The 20,469-nt window shown below is 57.2% G+C and overlaps 2 protein-coding genes across 2 annotated transcripts; one reads left to right on the forward strand and one right to left on the reverse strand.

Annotated features, from left to right (window-relative positions):
* Nucleotides 1-9,580: 9,580 nt before the first annotated feature.
* LOC122487574 (histone H1.10) lies at nucleotides 9,581-10,714 on the reverse strand. The gene has a single exon (XM_043588264.1). It carries the CDS (start codon nucleotides 10,711-10,713, stop codon nucleotides 10,072-10,074), a length of 642 nt encoding a protein of 213 aa, XP_043444199.1. The 5' UTR covers nucleotide 10,714; the 3' UTR covers nucleotides 9,581-10,071.
* Nucleotides 10,712-11,441, forward strand: LOC122488192 (pupal cuticle protein 36a-like). The gene is made up of 2 exons (XM_043589408.1): nucleotides 10,712-11,061; nucleotides 11,093-11,441. The coding sequence occupies exons 1-2, from the start codon at nucleotides 10,712-10,714 to the stop codon at nucleotides 11,439-11,441; spliced, it is 699 nt and encodes a 232-aa protein (XP_043445343.1).
* Nucleotides 11,442-20,469: the final 9,028 nt, after the last annotated feature.

Consider the following 20,469-nt stretch of genomic DNA (forward strand, 5'->3'; position numbering starts at 1 on the left):
GAGACACAGAATCCTTAGCAGGCTCCAGGCTCTGAGCTGTCAGCACAGCCTGATGCGGGGCTCAAACCCACCAGTTGTGAGATCATGACCTGGGCCAGAGTTGGGACGCTTAAACCAACTGAGCCACCCAGGCACCCCTGTGAATTCTTTAGCTTAAAACCAACCTGGGTGCTTGCCGAACACAGGGGACTAGGGGGAGAATACTGTAGAGGCCAAAACTCTGTCCTGACCACAGGGAGCATAGGATCTGGTTGAGGAGAAGCCCCCCGTCACAGCCCACCAAGCCCTATCCAGATTCCCAGCCTCAGAGCAGAGCAGGGTACAAGGGTGACGTGGACTTGGGGACCGGAGCAGGGCTGACCATCCGCCCCAGCCTGGTCAGAGCCCCTGTGATTTACTCTGCAGACTCCTCCTTGGCACTGAACCTTCTTTATAATTATTTAGAATGGTTATCTATTAACCTCTCCCCACCCAGATGATTAGTTCTGTGAAAGCAGGGGCCGCTTTTTCACCGTTATTTTCTCCCAGTGTTAATGGTCGGTGTTTAAGTACTTGTTAGGTGAATGTGAGCACTTACTACATGCCCCACCCTGGGCAAGAAGCGGCCTGCATTAGACAGATAACCACACCTGTCAATTGTGGGTGTGGGTGTGGGTGTGAGCGCGCGCCTAGCGCCTATATCCAAGGGACTGGAAAAGCCAGAGGGCCGCTGTCAGTGGGGTCTCCAGCAAACCTCTGGGGAAGAAGAGGGTGCACGGACCATGGAGAACAAGCGCGGGGCGCTGGTGAGACAGGAGAGGCCCTCCCACAGGATGGGGCACAGAAGAATCTCCAGGAGCGCTAGGGCCGCTCCGCTACTTCCTCTATGGGGCATCAGGGAGACCGGGAGCACAAAACGCTGCGCTGGGCTTTGCACGGAAGTGGGCCGACGAGAGGAGGAGGAAGGGCGGGGCGGACCCATCGCGCTCCGCGGGTGGCAGGCCGCCCAGTGCGATTGGACCACCGCGCAGACGCAGCCCGCGAGAGGCGGGGGCGCTGGCTCCAAGCCCTATGCAAATCAAGGATCGCAATTCTCACCAATCAGAGGGGAGCTCCGGCGCTGTTCCTGCTAATGAGAGCGCGCGGCACGCCTTCGAGTTGGGAGGGGGGGCGGGGAGCTGCGCGGGGGCGGGGCACGGGCTAGTCGGTCGTCTCGGAACCCAGACCACAGCCGATGCCCGCCTTCCCCCGCTCTCCAAATTCCTCTTTGGAGCGGCCTCCCTTCCGGCTGAGGGGGCGGAGTTGGCCCTGGGTGGTTAGCGCTCCGGCTTCCTGCACCCTGCAGGCGGGGGCGTTTTCACTGTGACCTCGTTTTGTTTGGGCTGATTTGCGTGGGCTTTTGGTTGTTAGTATTACCAAGAAATTTAAAAATACATGTAACTAACCAGAGATTGACTGTTACGACTATTTTGTCATATTTGCTTCAAATTTAATAAGCAACAAAAATGAAATTCCCTTTGTTTTTTATTACCATCTCCACTATTTGTCAGTGTTGGAAATCACTGTGGTGGGGACTTTTCTTTTTTCTTTTTTAATTTTTAGTTTTGAGGGAGAGAGAAGGAGCGGGGTAGGGCGAGAGAGAGAGAGAGAGAGAGAGAGACATGGAATCACAGAATCCAAAGCAGGCTCCAGGTTCTGAGCTGTCAGCACAGAGCCCAATGCAGGGTTTGAACCCAGCAGAGATCATGACCAGAGCTGAAGTCAGATGACAGAATGTCCTCAGGCGCATGTATCCTTTTCACTCAGGTTTACTTGCAAATAAATGTGATGTTAAAAGCACATTCATGTACCTGATAACATATTTTGTGATTTTCAGGTTTTCAAAAATGGTTATCTTCTTGGGCATTTCGTTCTGCAAATTTTTTTTTTCTTGGCTGGGTCAGCAGCCTTCATAGGTATTGCCAAATTGCTCTCCACAGATTTTCACTTATTTCAGGGACATATGAATCCCACCTTTTGCCAATATTTACCTTGCTTACTTAGAGCAGTGGAACACCTCTTCTTGTTCTTTGCTTTTAAAGAATAAATCTGAGGGACAAAGAGGGCAGCCTTCACCTGCCAGTTGATGTGGCCAAGTCAGGCCAGGGCCCCAGCTGTTTCCTGGGGCAGGTGGGACAGCCCTAAAATCTGTCTGGCCCCTTGGCTGGGCCCCCCAATGGCAGCTCCCCTTACCCCTGCTTTACCTGTGCAGTGACCGGGCCTGGGTCCGGGCCTTAGGGGATTCTTCCCTCCTCTTGTAGCCTTAGAAGAGGCAGAGGGTCCCTAGTACTCCAGGTCCTAATAGACAGGTATCTGCCCCCATCTGCAATCCATCTAGATCCATCTCCTAGTACAAAGCCTGTGTTCCTAAAGCCCAACGTGCTTCATGTAGAGGTAGAACAGACTGGGGCAAGGGAAGGGCTTGGTCAAGAACACATAGCTAGGCATAGGTTAAGTTGAGGACATATCCAAGGGGCTCCTGACCTGGGAGAGGTGTTCAAACTTAGAGAGTCTGGACAAGCTCCTGTTTGTTGCTGCAAACACCCGGAGGATGGATTGGTGGTGGGAACCAGAGATAGTAATGGGTGGCCTCAGACTCCTAGATCCTCATTCGTCCTGTATACCCTCCCTCCCCCTTCGCAGCCAGAGTGAGAAGCAAGTGGTGGGAAGGGTGGGAGGTCATTCCTTGGGGAAAGGAACTTTGCCTTAGGCTGTATAGGGGGGTCCCCAGTGAAAAATTGAAGTCCAGGGGTGTCTGTGTAGCTTAGTTAAGTGTCTGAATCTTGGTCTCAGCTCAGGTCATGGTCTCACGGTTTTGTGGGTTCAAGCCCCACATTGGGCACTGTGGTGACGGCATGGAGCCTGCCTGGGATTCTTTCTCCTCTCTCTCTGGCCCTCCCCCACTTGTGCGTGCACACTCTCTCTCTCTCTCTCTCTCTCAACATAAGTAAACATGAAAAAAAAATGTTTAAAAAAAATTGACAGTGGCGCCGGGTGGCTCCGTCGGTTGAGCGTCCGACTTCGGCTCAGGTCATGATCTTGCAGTTTGTGAGTTCAAGTCCCGCGTCAGGCTCTGTGCTGACAGCTCGGAGCCTGGAGCCTGCTTCAGATTCTGTGTCTCCCTCTCTCTGCCCCTTCCCCACTCACGCTTTGTTTCTCTGTCTCTTGAAAATAAATAAACGTTAAAAAATGTTTTTAAAAAATTGACAAAGTCCTTTGGCTCCTCAGAGACTTCATTTGCCCATCTGTGAATCAGGAGAGTGGGTACTCACAGTTGAACTCCTAGGAGCCCAGAGCAACAGATGCTGGTTGTTGGTAGACCAGAACCTACCCCTGGGCTGAAGCCCCTCATGTAGAGAAAGATGAGGATCTCCCTTTGCATCCAGGACTCCAGGGAGGAGAGGCATGCTGCAGACTTCCCAGGCAACACCTGGTGGGCTGCAGAAGCTAGAGGAAGGACTATTTGGAGGAGCTTGGGGCATCGGTGAAAGGGGTTGGATGATTAAGCTGAACAACACGAAAAGTTTTCAAGGGCGGTCAGGCTGGGGCAGGGCCCCAAAGCCACACTCCTGGCCCCTAATGGAGGCAGCCAGAAGACAGGCTCTGGGAGAGATAAGAGGAGGTGGGGAAGAAAAAGGGCTTCTGGAAGCATGTGTCTGCACGGTGCATTGCACGAGGCTCTGGAATCCTAATGCCAATCCTGTATGGAGAGGGCGTAACCCCTGGTGCAGACTTGCAGTGGGGGCAGGCTGGGTCTCTGGCTTTCACCACTTTATAGCTTCCTTTGGCTTAGTTTCCATCACGGCGCCACCATTCATTCCTTCTTGTCTTGTGAAGCAGCCAGAGGGGCCCTCACAGAAGATCAAGTTGGATGATCTCAAAAGGCGGGGAATCGTGGGCCCCCTGAGCTCACATGTAGGACAGATTTTGTTTGGCCCATCTCGCATCTATTTGTTCTCAATTGTGGTAACATACACGTAACATAAAATTTGTCATCTTAACCATTTCGGTAGCACTACGTGTATTCACGTTGTCGCGCAACCGATCTCCGCAACGTTTGCATGTCGCAAAACTAAACTTTTGTGACCGGTAAACAACTCCCTTTTCTGTCCACCGTCCGGTCCCTGGCAACCACCACTCAATTTCCTGTCTCTGGTTTTGACCATATTTCATGTAAGTGGACTCATACAGAACTTGTCTTTCTTGTGACTGGGTTACTATATTTCGCATAATGTCCTCAAGCTTCATCCACGCCGTAGCCTGTGTCAGAATCTCCTTCCTTGCGAAGGTGGGTTAACACTCCGTTGGATGGATACGCCACATTCTACTTATCCATTCGCCAGGCGGTGGGCGCTTGTGTGAATTCCGCCTCTTGGCTGTGGTGGACAAAATGCTGTGAACATGGCTGTACACATCTCTTTGAGCTGATACTTTCAATTCTTTCAGGCCTATACCCAGAAGTAAAATTGCTGGATGATATGACGATGGTACATGGAATTTTTTTGAGGGACCTCCATACTGTTGTCCTCAGCAGCTACACCCATCTCACAATCCCACTGACCGTGTTCAAGGGTTCCAATTTCTGCACATTCTCGCCCACGCTTTTTTTTTTTTTTTTTTTTTTTTTTAAAGTAGTCGTCTTGATGGTTGGGCGTTTGTGGAGTATTTCTTTTGGTTAAACCCACATTTCACAAGCAGGAGGTTTCACACCCAAAAAGTGCATAGTTTCTACGTAAAAAATTCTCAGCAGGTGCTTCTGATGACTTAGCCCCATGTGGGACCACTGGCAGGTTGAGGCACCCTCCCAAGCCCCCTGGATGGCCCAAGCCGCATCTTCAGACACATTGTCAGGAGGTGCTTCTAACACGGTCTGAGAAAACGGGAAGCAGTCAGCAGAAATGGTCGTCACTGCCTGTCTTCAGGTGGGGTCTGTGTCCTCCACTTGGCCAGACCGCCCTGCCTGGCCTGGTGCCCATGCACATCTGTGTTAGAGACCCCTGGTCTCGTCCCTCCTCACCCGCCTTCCATGCATGCCCAGTTTGTAATGGGGAACTGCGATGGCTTTGTATTGTGTCCAACTGGGCTAAGCCGAACTACATTTCCCACAATTCCCTTCTCTGTGTGTTTCCTGTAGGGTGGGCCGCAAGGTGGATTCTGGCCAGATTTGGAAGGAAGCCATCGTTGTGATTGCCGATCTGCTGATTTACCTCCTTGGTGTGAGGCAGCACCAATGACGACTTTCCCTGGATTCTCCTTTGGTCTTGCTGACTCAGGGGTGTGCATGGTTAACTCTGACAAAGGGTCTCAGCTTCCACAGGGTACCGTCATCGCCAAGGTCAGAGGCACCACCGGGAACCAACACAACAAGTTGGTCTGTCCTGGCGTTCCAGCTTGTGCGGATTCAGCCTGCTCACGAGCTTCCCCTCCTGCCTGGGCACCTCCGGCTCCAGCCTCTGTCACGGTGATCCAGCCTCCTGGAAACTGTTTCATCGGCCCCTCAAGTGTGCAAGCCAGTTCCCTGTAACCGATCCGGTGTATGGGTGTGTCAGTGCCACTAGCCCTCCGGTTCTGCTTCCCCACCGAACTCTGACTGAGCAGGGACCCTGAAGCCCTGCTGACTCCTGCCTCGTGCCTGTCAGTGTACCTGCTGCTTTCACCGTTCCCCAGACTCAGGAGCTTTTGTCACACTGGGGGCCTGTGTCATTGCTGCTCCCGCCTGGACTGTCAATCCCCCAGAGCTGCCGGTTTGTGTGTCCTGTGCATCCTCCTCAAGAACAGGAAGCAGATCCCTGCCTCCTCAGCCAGTGTGTGCTCAATGAGTGACCATGGACTAGGCCATACGAAAGACCCCAGGGCCTCTTTGTTGCCTCAGGACTAATGGAGCTGCTAGTACAGCTAATGGGCCCTCTGGCTGTATCACCCAAAGTCTGATGCCTGGGACAGAGGGATGGCAGCACCCCTCCACCCCCGACCTTGTGCTGAGTGCTCAAGCCCCTCACCCCCATCAGGTTCTGTGCTCAGTACTAAGCCTTGCCCTGGCAGAGGGACAGATTCAGCTAGGTTGTTCAGTCAGTGGAGACCCCATCCTGTGGTCACTAAGGCCTGCAAAGGGGCCTTTCCAGTGTCTTCAAGGCTGTCCTGGGCCCAGGGAGAAGTTGCATCTAGGGACCCAGAAGGCAGACCTGAGTACCACCCCCTCCGCCTGAGGAGATCAAAGGGAGGCAGGTCCCAGCCCCACAAGAGGAAGAAGGGAGGGAAATCCTGGAGACCCCGGCCATAGGCAGTGTGTTTGGACCCCCTGGTTAACAGATGGGTGAGTAAAAGAAATCTTTCTTGGTTCCATTTAGAGACGAGGAAACTGAGGAATGGGGAGAACAGTCTTGCCCAGAACAAAAGACATGGTGGACAAGATCCAGAAAGCTGGCCTCAGCCTCCAGGGACCTGGTCCCACCCAACCCCCATCCCTATCAAAGGGTGCAGAGAGGAGACCAGGCTGGGGCCATTGCTAAGCCCATATTTTGCAGATAAGCAAATACACCTGGTCCCTTGCTTCCTCACTGCACCAGGGTCACTTGCCCCAGGAAGCCCTCCTCCAGAGCCTACCAGTGTCATGAGCCTCCAAGGTTCACCTGGAATTGAGAGTCTTTGAAGTGAGGTCTAAAAGACACAGTAGGTAAATGCTGGGTCCCGGGGTCCTCAGTCCCATGCAGGAGCTGAGTGTGGTGTCAGGGCAGGAAATACAGCCTTCCCAGTCTCAGCTCCAAACCCACACGACAAGCTTTTAAACACTCCCCTCGCTGGGGCTGTCACAAGGCTGAGAGGAGACCTGTGCAGCTTGCCTTAGTGCTGGCCACATACAGAGTGTTCACATGGGGCTGCTTACAGCCATCCATTCTTCAACTTGGGGTGCAGGTCAGAGATGTGGGCCCCACCCCAAGGTGCAGCTCAGCTTGAAGAGTCTGAGTGAGCACCCCGAGAAGAGAGGAGGGGAAGGGCCTGTGGGTAGACAGTGGGACACTGGGAAAGTCCTTTCAGAAGAACAATTTAAAGGGATGACAAGGTGTCCAGGATGTGAGCATGGGAGGGTAAAGTGGGTCAAAGGAGTGAGAGACCAGATTGCAAGCGACAAAAAAACAATTCAAGTGAGCTTACGTAGAAAGCAATGTATCAGTTCACGTGGCAGTCAGATCTAACTAGCTTCAGGCATGGCTGGATCCAGAGGCTCCGTTAATGTCAGATTATCTATCTCCATCTTGTGGTTCCAACTTTCTCAGTTGGGGTTCCTTTGTCACATGGGCTCTCCCTGTGTACTGACAAAAATGGCTACTGGTAACTCTGGCCTCCTGTCCCTACCTGGAGGAGGGAGCACCTCTTTTTCAGTAGCTCTGGGAAGAGTGCCAGGATTGACACTCATTCAACTCACTGCCTTCAAGAACCTATTTCTGATCCAATGGCTGTGGCAAAGTGAACGATGGAACGCTCTTCATTGGCCAGGTCCTCAGTCACATGACCCTCATGGAGAAATCCAGAGCCATGTGGCCTGAAAGTAGGGGGGTTTGGGTCATCAGAAAAATATTACAATGTCCTTTAATAGAGTGGGAGGCCTGCCCCATGGAGGGCTGGTCCATGGGCTATAAGGCAGGCCTTAGGATGGAGAGGACAGCCAGGGGCCCAAGTGTTCATGGAATGGAGACAGGAGACAGGACAGAGGTGGGGCGGCAGCATCAAAGCAAGAGGCCACTGGGGGAGCCAGATGGTATGAGCAACAGAGGGTGGGTTTGGGTGGGAAACACAGAAAGCAGGTGTTGAATAAAAAGGACCTGAAGGGCATTTTGGGGCCCTGGAGCTCCCTGTGATGTCTGCAAAGGATAGACTGTTGGGGTGGAGGGGCTTTGGTTAGGAAGGACTCAGAAGGGATGGAGCTCAGTGTGAATTGTTGCACGGGAAGGTACAGTGTCCCCCTGCCCGTGGCCCCTGTAGCAGCCCTTCTGAACCGTCTCAGAACCTGTTACCTGGGAGCTGATCGAAAAGCTAAGTCCTAGGCCCTGGCCTCAGACTGATTCTTGGATAACTGGGGTGAGGCCAGGTGGCATCTGGGCTTGGGTTTCTGGTTTAGGGAATGGGTGCGGAATCAGAGATCACATTCAGCTGGTCAGGAGAACCATCCCCCACCCAGAATCCTGGGTAGGCCGGGGCCTGTCCTGGCCTCTAGCTGCTGGCAGCCTCTCAGGTGGCCCTGCAGGCAGTATGGGACAGGAGCTGGACTGGCTCAATGATCCTGTAGCAAGGCACTGGCTGTGCCACCCCCCAGTCAAAGCTGCAAAATGAATGAAGCCATTACTGAAAGGCAAGTGGCCAGGGCATGGGCTGGCAGGGTGAGTGAATGGTCAGCCCTGGCCCACCATAGTCCCACATAGGTCCCAACCCAGGCCTCCTTCCTCCCTCCTGGACACCCCCAGTTCCCCAGAATCAGAACAGTCACAGCCAGGCTAGTAGGTGGAGGGGCACCTTGTCCTCAAACCTTCTGCCTAGAGAGCAATGATGTGCCAAGGGACGTGTCTGGGACTTGTCCCTGAGGCAGGAGGCAGCAGGGAGGAGCCCCCACGGACTTTAAGACACTGAAAGACCAAGTGGAGTGGCCACTCGCCCTGTGTGGAAGGATCTGCAGGGTGACAGATGGCTGAAGTGTTTGCTCTGTGACCCCCCACTCTGTGTGCAGGGGGAGGGTAGTGGCTGCCAAGCCCTGCTCCGGGATACCAGCAGGCCAGGGGCGCTTCTCCAGTGATGCTCCCTCCCTTCTCCTAGTCTCTAACACTAACACAGAGATCATCTCCATCTTTCACCTACCCCCAGCCCAGGCTTACCCAGTTTGGTACATGTACACACACACTGTTCTAGAACATTCCCTAGCTTCCAGAGCCCTCCTTTGGCAGGGTTGTCCTCATAGGAACATCTGCCAAAGGCTCAAACGGCCTTAAGAACTATTCCATATGCTGGACACCAGAGTGTCCCAGGGCTCAGGGTCACACTTTCCAACTTGTCCAGGAATCCTCCGGGGTCCCGCGTGTGCACTCCAGATGAACCAACAAGCTGAGAATCCGTGCCTTGCTCAGGCCACACCTCGGGTTGTGCTCAGTGTGCCAGAGCCCGAGGCTTCCACATTTCCAATATCCCTCTCACATCAACACAAAGTCTCAGTGAATTCGGAATAACTAACCTCTGCCAAGGCTCAGCCTGGTAGGACCTCGTACGTGCTGAGGGGCCCTGACCAGTAAGCCCAAAATGCCATGGCTGTCCCCTCCCCCTCTCCCCACCCCCTGTCGGGGACCGGACCAGCCTATCTCCAGCATGTTTCCACCTCCGCACACTAGAGATCAGTCCCTTGAGGCTCCTTCCGGCATCAGCCAAGCGCCCCCTCCCCGCAGTTTCCACCTCTCACGGAGAACTCCAGGCCTACCTAGCTAACATCCGGGGTACCCAAGACCCTTGGGACCCACCATCCAACCCAAGCTGCTAGCCGACCGCACCCATCCCTACTCCACTCGGAAGAAAACGAGAGCGGTTCAAAGGTTTAAACAATTTATTGTGCCCCAAAAAGGCCAACAGGAGGAAAGGAAGGCCGCGTGGCCCCGCGCCCCGAGCGATTGTTTGTCGCGCACCCAAAGGCGGAGGGTGGGGAGTGGGGAAGGGCGGCGCGGCGGCGGCGTCTCAGCGCACCAGGGCCCGGCCAACCCGCGGCCCCCGCCCTGGCAGGCAGGCGCGGCCTCGGCCATTGGCGCCTAGGGGCCGGTTACCATGGAGACAGCCGTTGCCAAGGGCGAGAGCCAATAGGGGCGTCGCCTGGCCGTTTCAAAAATCTAAAGCAAAAACAACAACAAAAAACCGCTACGGCGGCGGGGGAGGGGGGGCAGGAAAGGGGATGGAGGGAGCCCCGGGCCCTCCGTGCGGCTCAGAGCAGGGGCGGCGGTGGCCTGGCCGGGCAACCGTACAAAAACCTACATACACTTGGGGTAGAAAAACCGAACACCGGAAAGACCCGGCAGGCCGGCGAGCTCACTTGCGGCCCTTGGGCACCTTGGGGACGCTGGGCTTGGCCGCCTTCTTCACCTTCTTGCCCCCGGCGGCCGCCGCCTTCTTAGCCTTGCTGCCTTTGTCCTTCTTGGAGGCGGCGCCCTTCTTGTGCGAGCGCTTCTCGGGCTTCTGGCTCTTGGCCGGCTTCTTGTCCGCGCGCCGGGGGCCGGCCGCGCCCGGGGCCGCCTTCTTGGCCTTGTGCGCGGCGGGCGCCGGGGCGGTGGCGGCCGCTGTGGCTCCGCGCCGCTCGCCGCCGCCCTCCAGCTTCTTGCGGTTGAGCTTGAAGGAGCCGTTGGCGCCGGTGCCCTTCACCTGCAGGAGCGTGTCGTTCTGCACCAGCGCCTTGATGGAGTACTTGAGGTAGGTGCGCCCGTTCTGCTGGTCGAACCACGCCACCTTCTTGGCCTCCGTGTAGATCTTGGCCAGCGACGAGCCGTTGCGCTCGCCCAGCCTGCGGATGGTCTCCACCACCAGCTGGCTGTACTTGCCCGGCTGGTTCTTCTTCTTGTTGTTCTTCTTCTTCTTGGACGGGGACAGCGCTGCCGAGCCGCCAGCCTTGGCCGCCTTCTTGGCCGCCCCCTCGGCGGTCGTCAGCGGCAGGGCCTCCTCGAGCTCCACAGACATGGTGGCGAGCGGGTTGGTGGCGGGCGGGGCGCGGAAGCCCGGGGGCCGCGCCGGGAAGAGGAAGGCGAGGGGCCGAGGGGGCGCCGGGGGACTGGGGGCGCGCGGCGGCTCCAGGCGGGAGCGGCCGCGGCCGGGCCTGGGGCCGGGCGGCAGGGCTGGGGTGGGGGCCGGGCCGGCCGGATCGGGGGTCCTGGGCCGGGGCCGGGGCCGGAGCCGGAGCGGAGGGGCCGGGGCGGAGGGGGCCGGAGCCGGGACCCTGCAGGAGCGAGGAAATCGGCCGAGGGAGCGCCGCTGCTGCCGCTACCACCGTTGCCGCCGGAGCTCGCTGGGCGTGCGCGCTGCGCTCTGGTGAGGAGGGCGCTCCGCTCCGCCTTTATAGCTCCGTGGCGGACCACGTTGAGAACAACAACAGCCTGGTCTGGAGCCAGCGCCAACTTGTGCTTCTTGGAGCCCCTTCCTCGGCCTCTGGCTTCCCGGGCAGCGCCTCCCGGGCGCCACCGAGCCCACCGCCGAGCGCCCCGGACAGGGCCCGAGCCTGCGGCGCAGCGGAGAAGCGGCCTGCGCCCGGGAAGGGCTCGACAAAGGGGAACGGAGGGGTGCACCCTAGGCTGCGGGAGCGCGAGTGGAGGGGGGCACCCGGTTTGGAGGCGAATAGCGCGGGCCCCGGGGGAGGCCGCGCGGCGCGGAGCTTTGCGGCCGGCAGCCAAGAGTGCGCCGCGGCCACCTAAGCCCCGAGCGCGTCCAGGGGGCCCCAGGCCTGCCCGCAGGACGAGCTTTAATTTGTCCGAACTAACACAGGGCACGCCCTCACGTGGTCGGCTGGGGCAATGTGAAGTGTGCTAGGACATCTTCGAGGGGGGTCTCCACCCGAGTCCGAGGGGACGGCGGCTGGAGGCGCCCTCCAGCTGTGCGCCCGGGGTCTTGTTAGGCCTAAGGGGCCCGGGCACCGCCCGGGAGGACGTGGGGGACGACCGCAGGTGTCTCTCTGAGGACATTTCTTAGCCCCCCCACCCCCACTGGCGCTGATGCTCCAAGTGCCCCATTTTGTGGTGCGCGAGTAGCCGCCACGGTTCCCTCCCCACCTCCCAAAGCCAAATGTCTGCTCCACGGTGGAGCAGGTTGAGCGAAATGTCGGGGTGCGACCCCCGGAGGAGTTCTCGGACAGGATGGGGGAGGGGAGTTGCTCCGGCCACACCCCTCCCATTCTCGTCGGGAGAGTGCGATTGAGAGCGGGTCCTGGAGACCGCTCGCCCGGCTCCTTTCTCCTGGTACAGACGAAGTCCTCCGCAGAGGCTCGTGCAAGTCTGGCGGCCCTGAGCTGGGCGGGGTCCAGTGTCGCGGGTGCGGAGGAGGCGCCGGACGGTCTTTCTTGAAGCCAAAGCAGCCTCTGCTTGGGGAAGCTGAGACCATGGGGAGACACCTAGAGAGGAGAGCTGATCCCTTTGGGGTAAGTGATTTTAGGCCTGAGCATGGAGGGGTGGGTGGGTGGGACGGGACGTAGAAAATTTGGGTTTCAGGGTGGAGAGAGCTGGAGGCCCTCAAGTCCGGAAAAGCAGGGTGGGGGTGTTCTGGGCCTTCTGCCCCAAGAGTCCCCTCTTGTTGGCGCACACGCCCAAGCACAGACCCCGTTTGCCCTCTGACAAGCTAGTGAATAAGGTCCAGGAGAGGAAGAAATTGAAGCTAGGAAAAGGTGAGACGGGGAGTGGTTTTGAGGGGGGCGGGGGGTGTCAGTTGCTGGGAGCCAGGAAGGGCTTCACTCCCAGGGCAGTGAGTAGGGCCCATAGGGGAGGGGAGATAATCACAGGTCCCCGCAAAGAAGGCCAAGCCCCTCTTCCAGGAATGAGGAGCCCCCTGAGTGGACTGTCTGTCAAGGGCCAGGAAAACCTTGGGGCCTGAGACCTCAGCCAAAGTGAGAAAAGACCCCCAGGAATTTCCTGACTGAGAGAGGCTTCTGAAAGTGCCACAGAGCTGAGCCCTGGGGGCGGCCCTGGGGAGCAGAAAGGTCTTGCTGGGGTGGTCTTGCAAAGGTCTTGCAGAAACTGCACGTGACTTGAGCACAAAAGCCACAGGTTCCGGAAATGCAAAGTGTGTGCAGGCTGGGCTGCTTGGAGGATGCAGTGCAGTGACCGAGAAGCAGGAAGACGGAGCTGCTGCGGCCCCCTGAGGAGTGTCTGTCCAGGAACAGGAGCCATCCAAGAATGAGCAGAGGGCACGCCGGGGGAGGTGGGCATGGCGGCCCTACCCGGTGGCCCAGGGTACATGGAGATGGGGCAGGAACAGGGACACCGGAAAGAGAGCCGGCCCAAGGAAATCAGGTGGAGGGGGGGTAGCCAGGTGCCTGGCCTAGAGAGGCTCGAGCTTGGGGCTCTAAAGGTCAGAGCAAGAGCAGAGGGTGACGCCCCTGGTGGAACCCCGGCATGGGCCGCAGGGACATCCTCAGACTGAAATTTGCCCAGCCATTCTGGGAGAGAAGGTCGCTGGAAATGTGAATCTGGAGGAGGCTGGGTCAGGGGTGTCTTCCCTAGGGTCATCGCGCAGGGAAAAGGAGGATGTGGAAATGGTAGAAAAGGGAGGGGTGCTCCACTGGAGACAGAGGAAGAACGGTCAGAGAGGGAGGAGGAAACCAGGTGTGGCAGGTATCACGGAAGCTAAGGAAGAGAGAGTTTCAAGAAACAAGGGCTGGTCGGTCACCGTGCGGCCCCTTCAGAAAGTGGATCAGTCTATCAGAATGGACGGGCGAGCTTCCGGCCCTTGAGACCCCCTGGCTGGAATCTGCCTGGTTTGCCCCGTGGTTTTTAAAACATCAGGATTTAAAAAATCAGGTGATTTCGGGTAAAAATGTGTCCAGACTTCAGCTTTCCCTTCAAAAAATCTGAGGACTCACCCTGGGTGGGGGCAAAAGAACAGGGCCTGAGTTAACAGTTTTTCTGCTAGATGGGCTAGACCCCCAACACCTGGTCAGTTTAGGGAGTGTGGCCAGTGTGGGGCAGAGGGAAGGTTCTCCAGCCCTGGGGGAGGCCTGGCCAGGGTTGGAGGGGAGAAGGAACCAGTGGAGGGAGTGAATACGTACAGGCAGGGCAGTGTGGCCCAGGCGGTGGGGAGGGTGCAGAAGACGCGGCTCAGAGTCCACACCGGCCCTAGTGGGCTCCTTGGCCTGCTGGTGGAGCAGGTGCTTGTGTGGGGGAGGGGAGCACTGCCTGTGGACCTGTAGACCAGGGCTCTGGGAGACTAATAATTCTAGGGCTTTGGGAACTGCCAGAGACGCAAGTGGTTTCATCCCACTGGCCTCGTTATACAGATGAGGAAACTGAGGCCTGGGGCTAACTGGATGTCCAGTTAGCCAGGATTCTAGGCCTGGGGTGCTGCCAGCCTTCAGGGATGCTTCTCAAACCCCATACCTCCCAAACAGCTCCCCACCCCCATCACCCCTCTGTGGAAACGTAGGTGGGGAAGGCCTCAAGCAAACCAATGAAACATGACAAAATTTGGAAAAAGAAACATATGGAAGTGGCCAGAGCCTCTCTCTCTCTCTCTCTCTCTCTCTCTCTAGTTGAGCTCATCCAATCCTGGAGCTCCAAACACCATCCATACCCTGCTGACCCCCGTTTCTGTCAGCCCTCATTTCTGTCTCTCTCCTGACCAAAGGACTCTGGCATCCAGCCACCTGCCGCGGCCTCCACTGGGATGTCCAGACACATCTCTTCTGCGTCCTGGCTAAAACAGAACTCGGTTTTTTTCTCTTGCAAACCTGCTCCTCTCCCCAAGGTTCCCAGGCAGTCCTAGCCCCAAAGCATAGACTCGCCCTGTTTTTTTTTTTTTCCCTCTACCCTCTCATTCACCCCATAGTTTCCTGTCACAGCTACCCCCAAACAGGTTCCTCCCCAAGCCCACCCCCACGCTCTCCAGTCCTCTCCATTCAGCAGCAGGCAGAGCAGCTGATGTGAAGTCTGATCCCCTGCTTCCCACCTCTGTTGAGAAGGCCTCCAGTGGCTTTTCATCAGACTTAAGAGGAGTCTGCACTCAGCCACACTGGCCTTTTTTTTTTTTTTTTTTTAATGTTTATTTTTTTGAGAGAGACAGTGTGAGCCAGGGAGGGGCAGAGAGAGAGAGGGAGACACAGAATCTGAAGCAGGCTCCAGTCTCTAAGCTGTCAGCACAAAGCCTGATGCGGGGCTCGAACTCACGAACTGGGAGATCATGACCGGAGCTGAAGTCGGATGCTTAACCCACTGAGCCACCCAGGTGCCCCTACACTGGCCTTTGTGTTCCTCACACAGACCCAGGGGACTCCCACCTCAGGGCCTTTGCACTTGCTGTGCTGCTGACTGCCTTTATTTCGATTGCAATCCATGAATACCTACCTCTTCAGGGCAGCCTCTGCGCCAGCCTGGCTGAAGTACCTGTATCACGTCATCCTGCTTTATCATCCTCTGATCATGTGCTTACCATTATCATCTGACCCTATTCTTATTTGCTTGTGTAAAACTGTAAGAACAGAGTGGGGCCTGCCTTGCTCCCTGCCAGATCCCAGCCCTGGCCACACCCTGCCTGCTGGGTACCCCTGTTCATTGCTGTCTGTACTGCAGCCAACAGGGAGACGGACCGGAGCCATGAGCTCCTGGTTTGACCTGGACCCTGGGCACTCCCCCAGACCTCTTGTGCCACCCACCGCCCCCCACCCCCCACTGCTCTGCCTCGGTTCCCCAGTTTGTGAAAAAGGGTTGGATGTGTGCAGTTTGAACGACCCTCCTCCAGCTTTGGCAGTCTGAGTCTGGACAGCCGAACCGAGATGTCCTCAAGAGAAGGGAGGACCCGGAAGAACACAGCCTGCCTGGAGGATGGGACATAAAACAGAGATCTTGGTGTCAGCAGAGGAGTCTGCTGGGCCTGATGGCAAGTCTGGGTCTAGGATGCAAAACCCAGGGCTCTGGGCAGGTTCCCTCCTGTGCTTCTGTCAGCCTCAGTGTCATCTGTAAAAGGGGTACACACACTAGAGCTCGGATGGAGGCACCTTCCCCTGGGAGGGTTTCAGAAGACCTGCGTGGGAGTCACCAGCCTCAGGGATGGGGTTCAGGGACCCTGCCCCCTGAGGGCCCTTCACCCGGAAAGGCCTCATTGGCTTGAGCCGGCTGCAGAGAGTTAACAGTTGAAGGCCAAAGAATCGGTCTCCCCAAAAAGGGTTTTTAACTGAGAGGTTGGCTCCAGCCTAGGCCTGGGCTGGGAGGGAGGGTGGCTGGGCCCAGTTTGGGATTTTAAATGTAAATAGAGAGGCATTAAGTACTTTTCAGCATTTAAGGGGAGACAAAGGGAAATTCACCAGGCGAGACGGTGGGGAAGGTTGCCTTTAAGATGCAAATGTGTATTGTGAAACCCTGAATGGGGACGTTGTTGGGGCCCTGGCCCCTAGCCCCTTGTGGCCGGGCAGTGGGCTCCGAGGGGTCCGTGGGTCAGACGAACCCGGGCAGAGTGGCCAGAGATCAAAGGAGTGGACAAGTCGCTGCTGAGGCTGAAAGGGTGCGAAACGTGGGGACCGAGGGAGCTTGGAGTTCCCGGAGGCCCCGCTTGCAGCGAGCCTGCTGGCCCCCAGGCCCGAGTGGGGCGTAAAGGAAGAGCCAGGTGGAATGGGATAGGCCAGGGGGCAGGCTCTGAAGTGCAGGTGGCCCATGCTTAGGGCACCGGCAAAGCGTGAGCCCCGCGAAGGGTTCTAATACAGTACGCATTGTTTTAAGAATGGAGGTAAGTAGTTCTCGTGGAAGAAACCAGACCTTCGTGGAACTTCACACAGCTTCGTGCCGTTTTCATTCGGAACGGCATTAAGGGAGAAGGGATGGCAGGACCGTGTGCACACGTCTGCATTTGGCCTTTAGGGGAGCCTTCACCCCAGGCACCTGCGGACCATGGGTGTCGAGTAAGAATCCCCAACCACTAGAAATAAGGCCGTGAGGGTGAAAGAATTGAGGGTGATGGGAGATTTGAACCTGTCTCCAGGAGCCAGCCGCCCCCTCCGTCCGTCCTCCAAAAGCAGGAAGGCTGCGGGACCCAGCAGCGGGCACAGGAGGAAAGGGGGGTGGGGGCCCAGACTGCCCCGGCGCTGCCAGCAATCTCGCTGCCCTTCCCCAGGCCGCCTTGCCCCTCCCCCCCAGTTCTTTAAAAGCTCGTTAGTTTTTTCTCAATGAAGTTGCTCGTGGTATAAAACCCAACGGTGTAGAAGTTAGGATGCGGAGGGAAAACCAAGTGCCCGCCCCTCGCCCCCACCGCCTGTCCTCGGCCCCGCTCTTGGCAGGCGCCCGCGGCTGAACGGGGGCCCTCGTGTCGCCGCTCCCTGTCGCACACGCAGTTGTGCTTCCCTATGTGTTGAACAGGACGTTTCCACTGACACATCCAGGTGTAACTTGGCCTTCGGAACAGGGCCCGGGTGTTTTCCACCAGCCCTGTGGGTGGACGTGCGGCGCAAGCCGGGACTAGCCTTCCTTGCTATCCTGGAAAGATCTAGAGGATTCGTCCTGTAAATGGGGTTCCTCTGTCCAAGAGATTTGCTAACTCTTGGTGACCTGAGACCAGGTTGCCCTCAAGAGCATGTCCCCCCACCACTTCCTACTGCCGTGCTGTGTCCCCACCTGGGGCCTTTTTCCACGCACGAGTGCCACCCCACAGGGAGACCACTGGGCCCTCAGGATTCGTTTTTTCTTCCTTTTCAGGTTTTGTAACCCCCAGCTGGTGTGCACGTGCCCTCCCTTGGGCCCCCACCTCAGGTGCTGCCATCACTCCTCAGGGCCTCTGTCCCCCCACCCCGCCACCCCCACTGCCCTCTCTTCTGGGCTGTGGCGGAGACTGGCTGTGGTCTGCCTCCTGCCCGCTTTTCTAAGTTCATGTCCCATTCTTCATTCCTGTCAGTGGCCTCAGCCGCCCACCTGGCTGCTCTGGGCTCACCCTACACTTGACTGCACCTCCCTCTGCCCCCAAGCAGCATCCCCAGCCCCGGGGATCCTGAGGGTTGGAACTGCCGTCTCTGTCCAGCCCTCCCGCCCATGTGTGCGTCACAGGGCCTGCATGTGGGCTGCTCAGAGAGCCTGGACCAGGGGTGAGGATTTGAAGGAGGGAGTGAGCAGTGGAAACTAGAAAAAGGCTTCTCCAGGCTCCGCCCTTGAGTAACTGTCCCCTCCCAGGCTCACCCTTGGGTGGGGACCAAGGAGAGCAGCTGAGAGGAACTGGATTGTTAACGTTAGGGAGGAAAGGCCCAGTAAGGAGAGGGTAGCTCCCAGCCCAAAGCCTTCTGGGGATTCCCTTTCCTTGGGGGGCAGGGGGCTTCTGGGTACATTCCCGGTCTCCCCCCGCCCGGCTTCTTCCCCCCACCCAAGGGTCAGTTTACAGGCTCCGAGAGGGAGCTCTGCCCTGGCTCGGGCTCCGGGACCCGCGGCCTCGCCTCTGCCCCTGCAGGGCTTGGTTTCCTTAGACGGGAGTGTGGAGTTGGGGGGGAGGGAGCTGGGGGGACATCTCTTCCCCAGAACTTCGGTTTGAGGCCCAAGGAGCTAGGACAGGATTGAGAAACCATTCTGGAGGGGGATCCAGAAGATGAGGACAAAAGCCGACAGGCAGAAACCACCTGCCCGTGTCTCCCTGGACCACCAGCCCCAGTGGCCTGCTTTGGCCACCCCTGCAGCGCAATCCCTGTTGGCTGAGGTGCAGGCAAGGGAATCTTGGCTTTATCTCCCTTTGTCACAACCTCAGTTAGTGGACACTTTCTTCCTGGGGAAGAACTGAAAGCCCTAAAGAGGTGGGGTGGGGGGTTTGGGTGGAAAGAGGAGGCTGCAGCCCTGTGCTCAGCAGCTGGGAGCCTGGGCACCACGCTTTCCCGGAATATCGACTGTTTCCAGGGGGTGGCGGGTGCATGTCCCTCCACTGTCCAGATGAGGAAACTGAGGCTTCAGAAAGGTTGGGCAATGCCCCAATGACATTCGGCCAGAAAAAGATGGCAAGGCATTTGCTGTTTACCCCATTGCAAGTAGCCTCCCCTCCCTTCTCCTCCCCCCAGACACTTGATGTACTTTGTTTTATAGCACTTATCACTTTCTGAGATTATCCTGTCTCCTGCCTGTTCCCACTAGAGCAGGAGCCCTGTCTAACTGCTGCATGGGCCTGGCACATAGTAGGCCCTCAGTAAATATTTGTTGAATGAATGAGATGGGATTCAAGCCTGGTCTGGCTTCCTGTCCCAGCACTGACCTTACATAGGTCACAACTCGAAGTATCTGTGCACTGAGCCCACTGGGCTGCCTGGCAGAGCAGGCAGGGACCCCACAGAGTTGTGACACCTTTGAAAACCCTAGTGGAAAGCCTACTGCGACCTTTGCAAGGCTCACAGAATTCCAAGGCTCACAGAATTTTATTTCATCGTTGCTTGTCCCATTTGGGGACCTTGAACTTTTCTACTAGTCAAGAACGTGTTAACTGCCCCTTTCTTCCTGTGATGAGGCGCGGCCTCACACCAGACCGCTCCCTAATTGCCATTATCTGAGAGGGGCCTGAAGGGTGGGGACATTACGGCTGCACCGGGTAGCTGGCGGCACAGGCGTCCCGCTTGGACGACCACCATACGTACACCTGGCCCTGCCATGGCCCCCCTCCTCGGCCAAATTCAATCCAGTGCTTCCTCCACTTACGAGGCAGCCAGAGGAGCTTTTAAAAGGCAAACCAGAGAGCTTGTGGCTGTCCTGCTGGGACCCTCCAGCGCCCCACCCCCCACCCCGACTCCGCCAGGCCCCGCTGACCTCTTCGACTTTATCCGCCGGTGCTCCCTCCCTCCCTGCGGGCTCCTTCTCCTGGCGGGCACACCCCTGCAGACATGCTGGCTGTGGCGCCAGGCGTCCTGCTAGCCTGCCCCCCCCCCGCCCCCCACCCCCATCCGCACTGGCTCCCTCCTTCCTGTCATCCTGATTCCTTTTTTCATGAGGTTTCTCCAGCTGCGTGAGCTTTTACTTGCTTCCTATCTGTCCGCCTGCCTCCAAGACCTTGGCTGTCTTGTGTAGCATCGAATGATGAGAATCTAGAAACGAATCTAACTTTTGGCCCTAAGTCAGGTTCAGAAATATATTTAAAGATGGGGGAAAAAATACCCAACCAAACCAACGTGTAATCTGGAGCCTGACATCAGTAGCTCTCAAAAAGTATGCTCCCTTCCTTTTCTCCCCCCCTCCTCAGGTAATCTTTCTTGAAAGAGGTGGGCTTTGAATAATGCTTTTGAGACCATCAAGGGATTGAATGGGAGGATTCTTAGCCCACATCTTGTCCCATCTGCCCTGTCCCTCCCCCCCCCCATTTCACATGACGAAGCTGAGGTCCAGAGAAGAGGCAGGACTCACTTGGGGCATGCGGATTCTACTCCAAATCTAATTACCAGTCCAGTGCCCTTGCCCCATCTGTCCAGTGGGCTGGGCGTGGGGACAGGAGAGCAGGGCCACAGGATGAGGGCAGGCATCAGGCTGTGCACCACCCTTGTCTGGGTGTGAAAGACAACCATAAAGGCTGTTCATCTCGGCCCCAGGCCCCAGAACCATGCCTCACTGGAAACAGCTGAAGGGGGTGTTTGACCTCGAGAAGAATACGAAGAGGGACTGAGCTCTCTCTGACGCTAAACTGTATTCTGGACCTGCCTGCCTTGCACCCCCTGCCCCAAGACACTGAGAAAGCCTCAAAGTGGGTCTCCCTGTTGCCAGATCTTCACAGAGGCCAAGTTTTCCCCAAAGCCCCCGTGGGATC

This window comes from Prionailurus bengalensis, chromosome A2 (assembly GCF_016509475.1).
Source record: "Prionailurus bengalensis isolate Pbe53 chromosome A2, Fcat_Pben_1.1_paternal_pri, whole genome shotgun sequence".
In the NCBI taxonomy this organism is placed as follows: domain Eukaryota; kingdom Metazoa; phylum Chordata; class Mammalia; order Carnivora; family Felidae; genus Prionailurus; species Prionailurus bengalensis.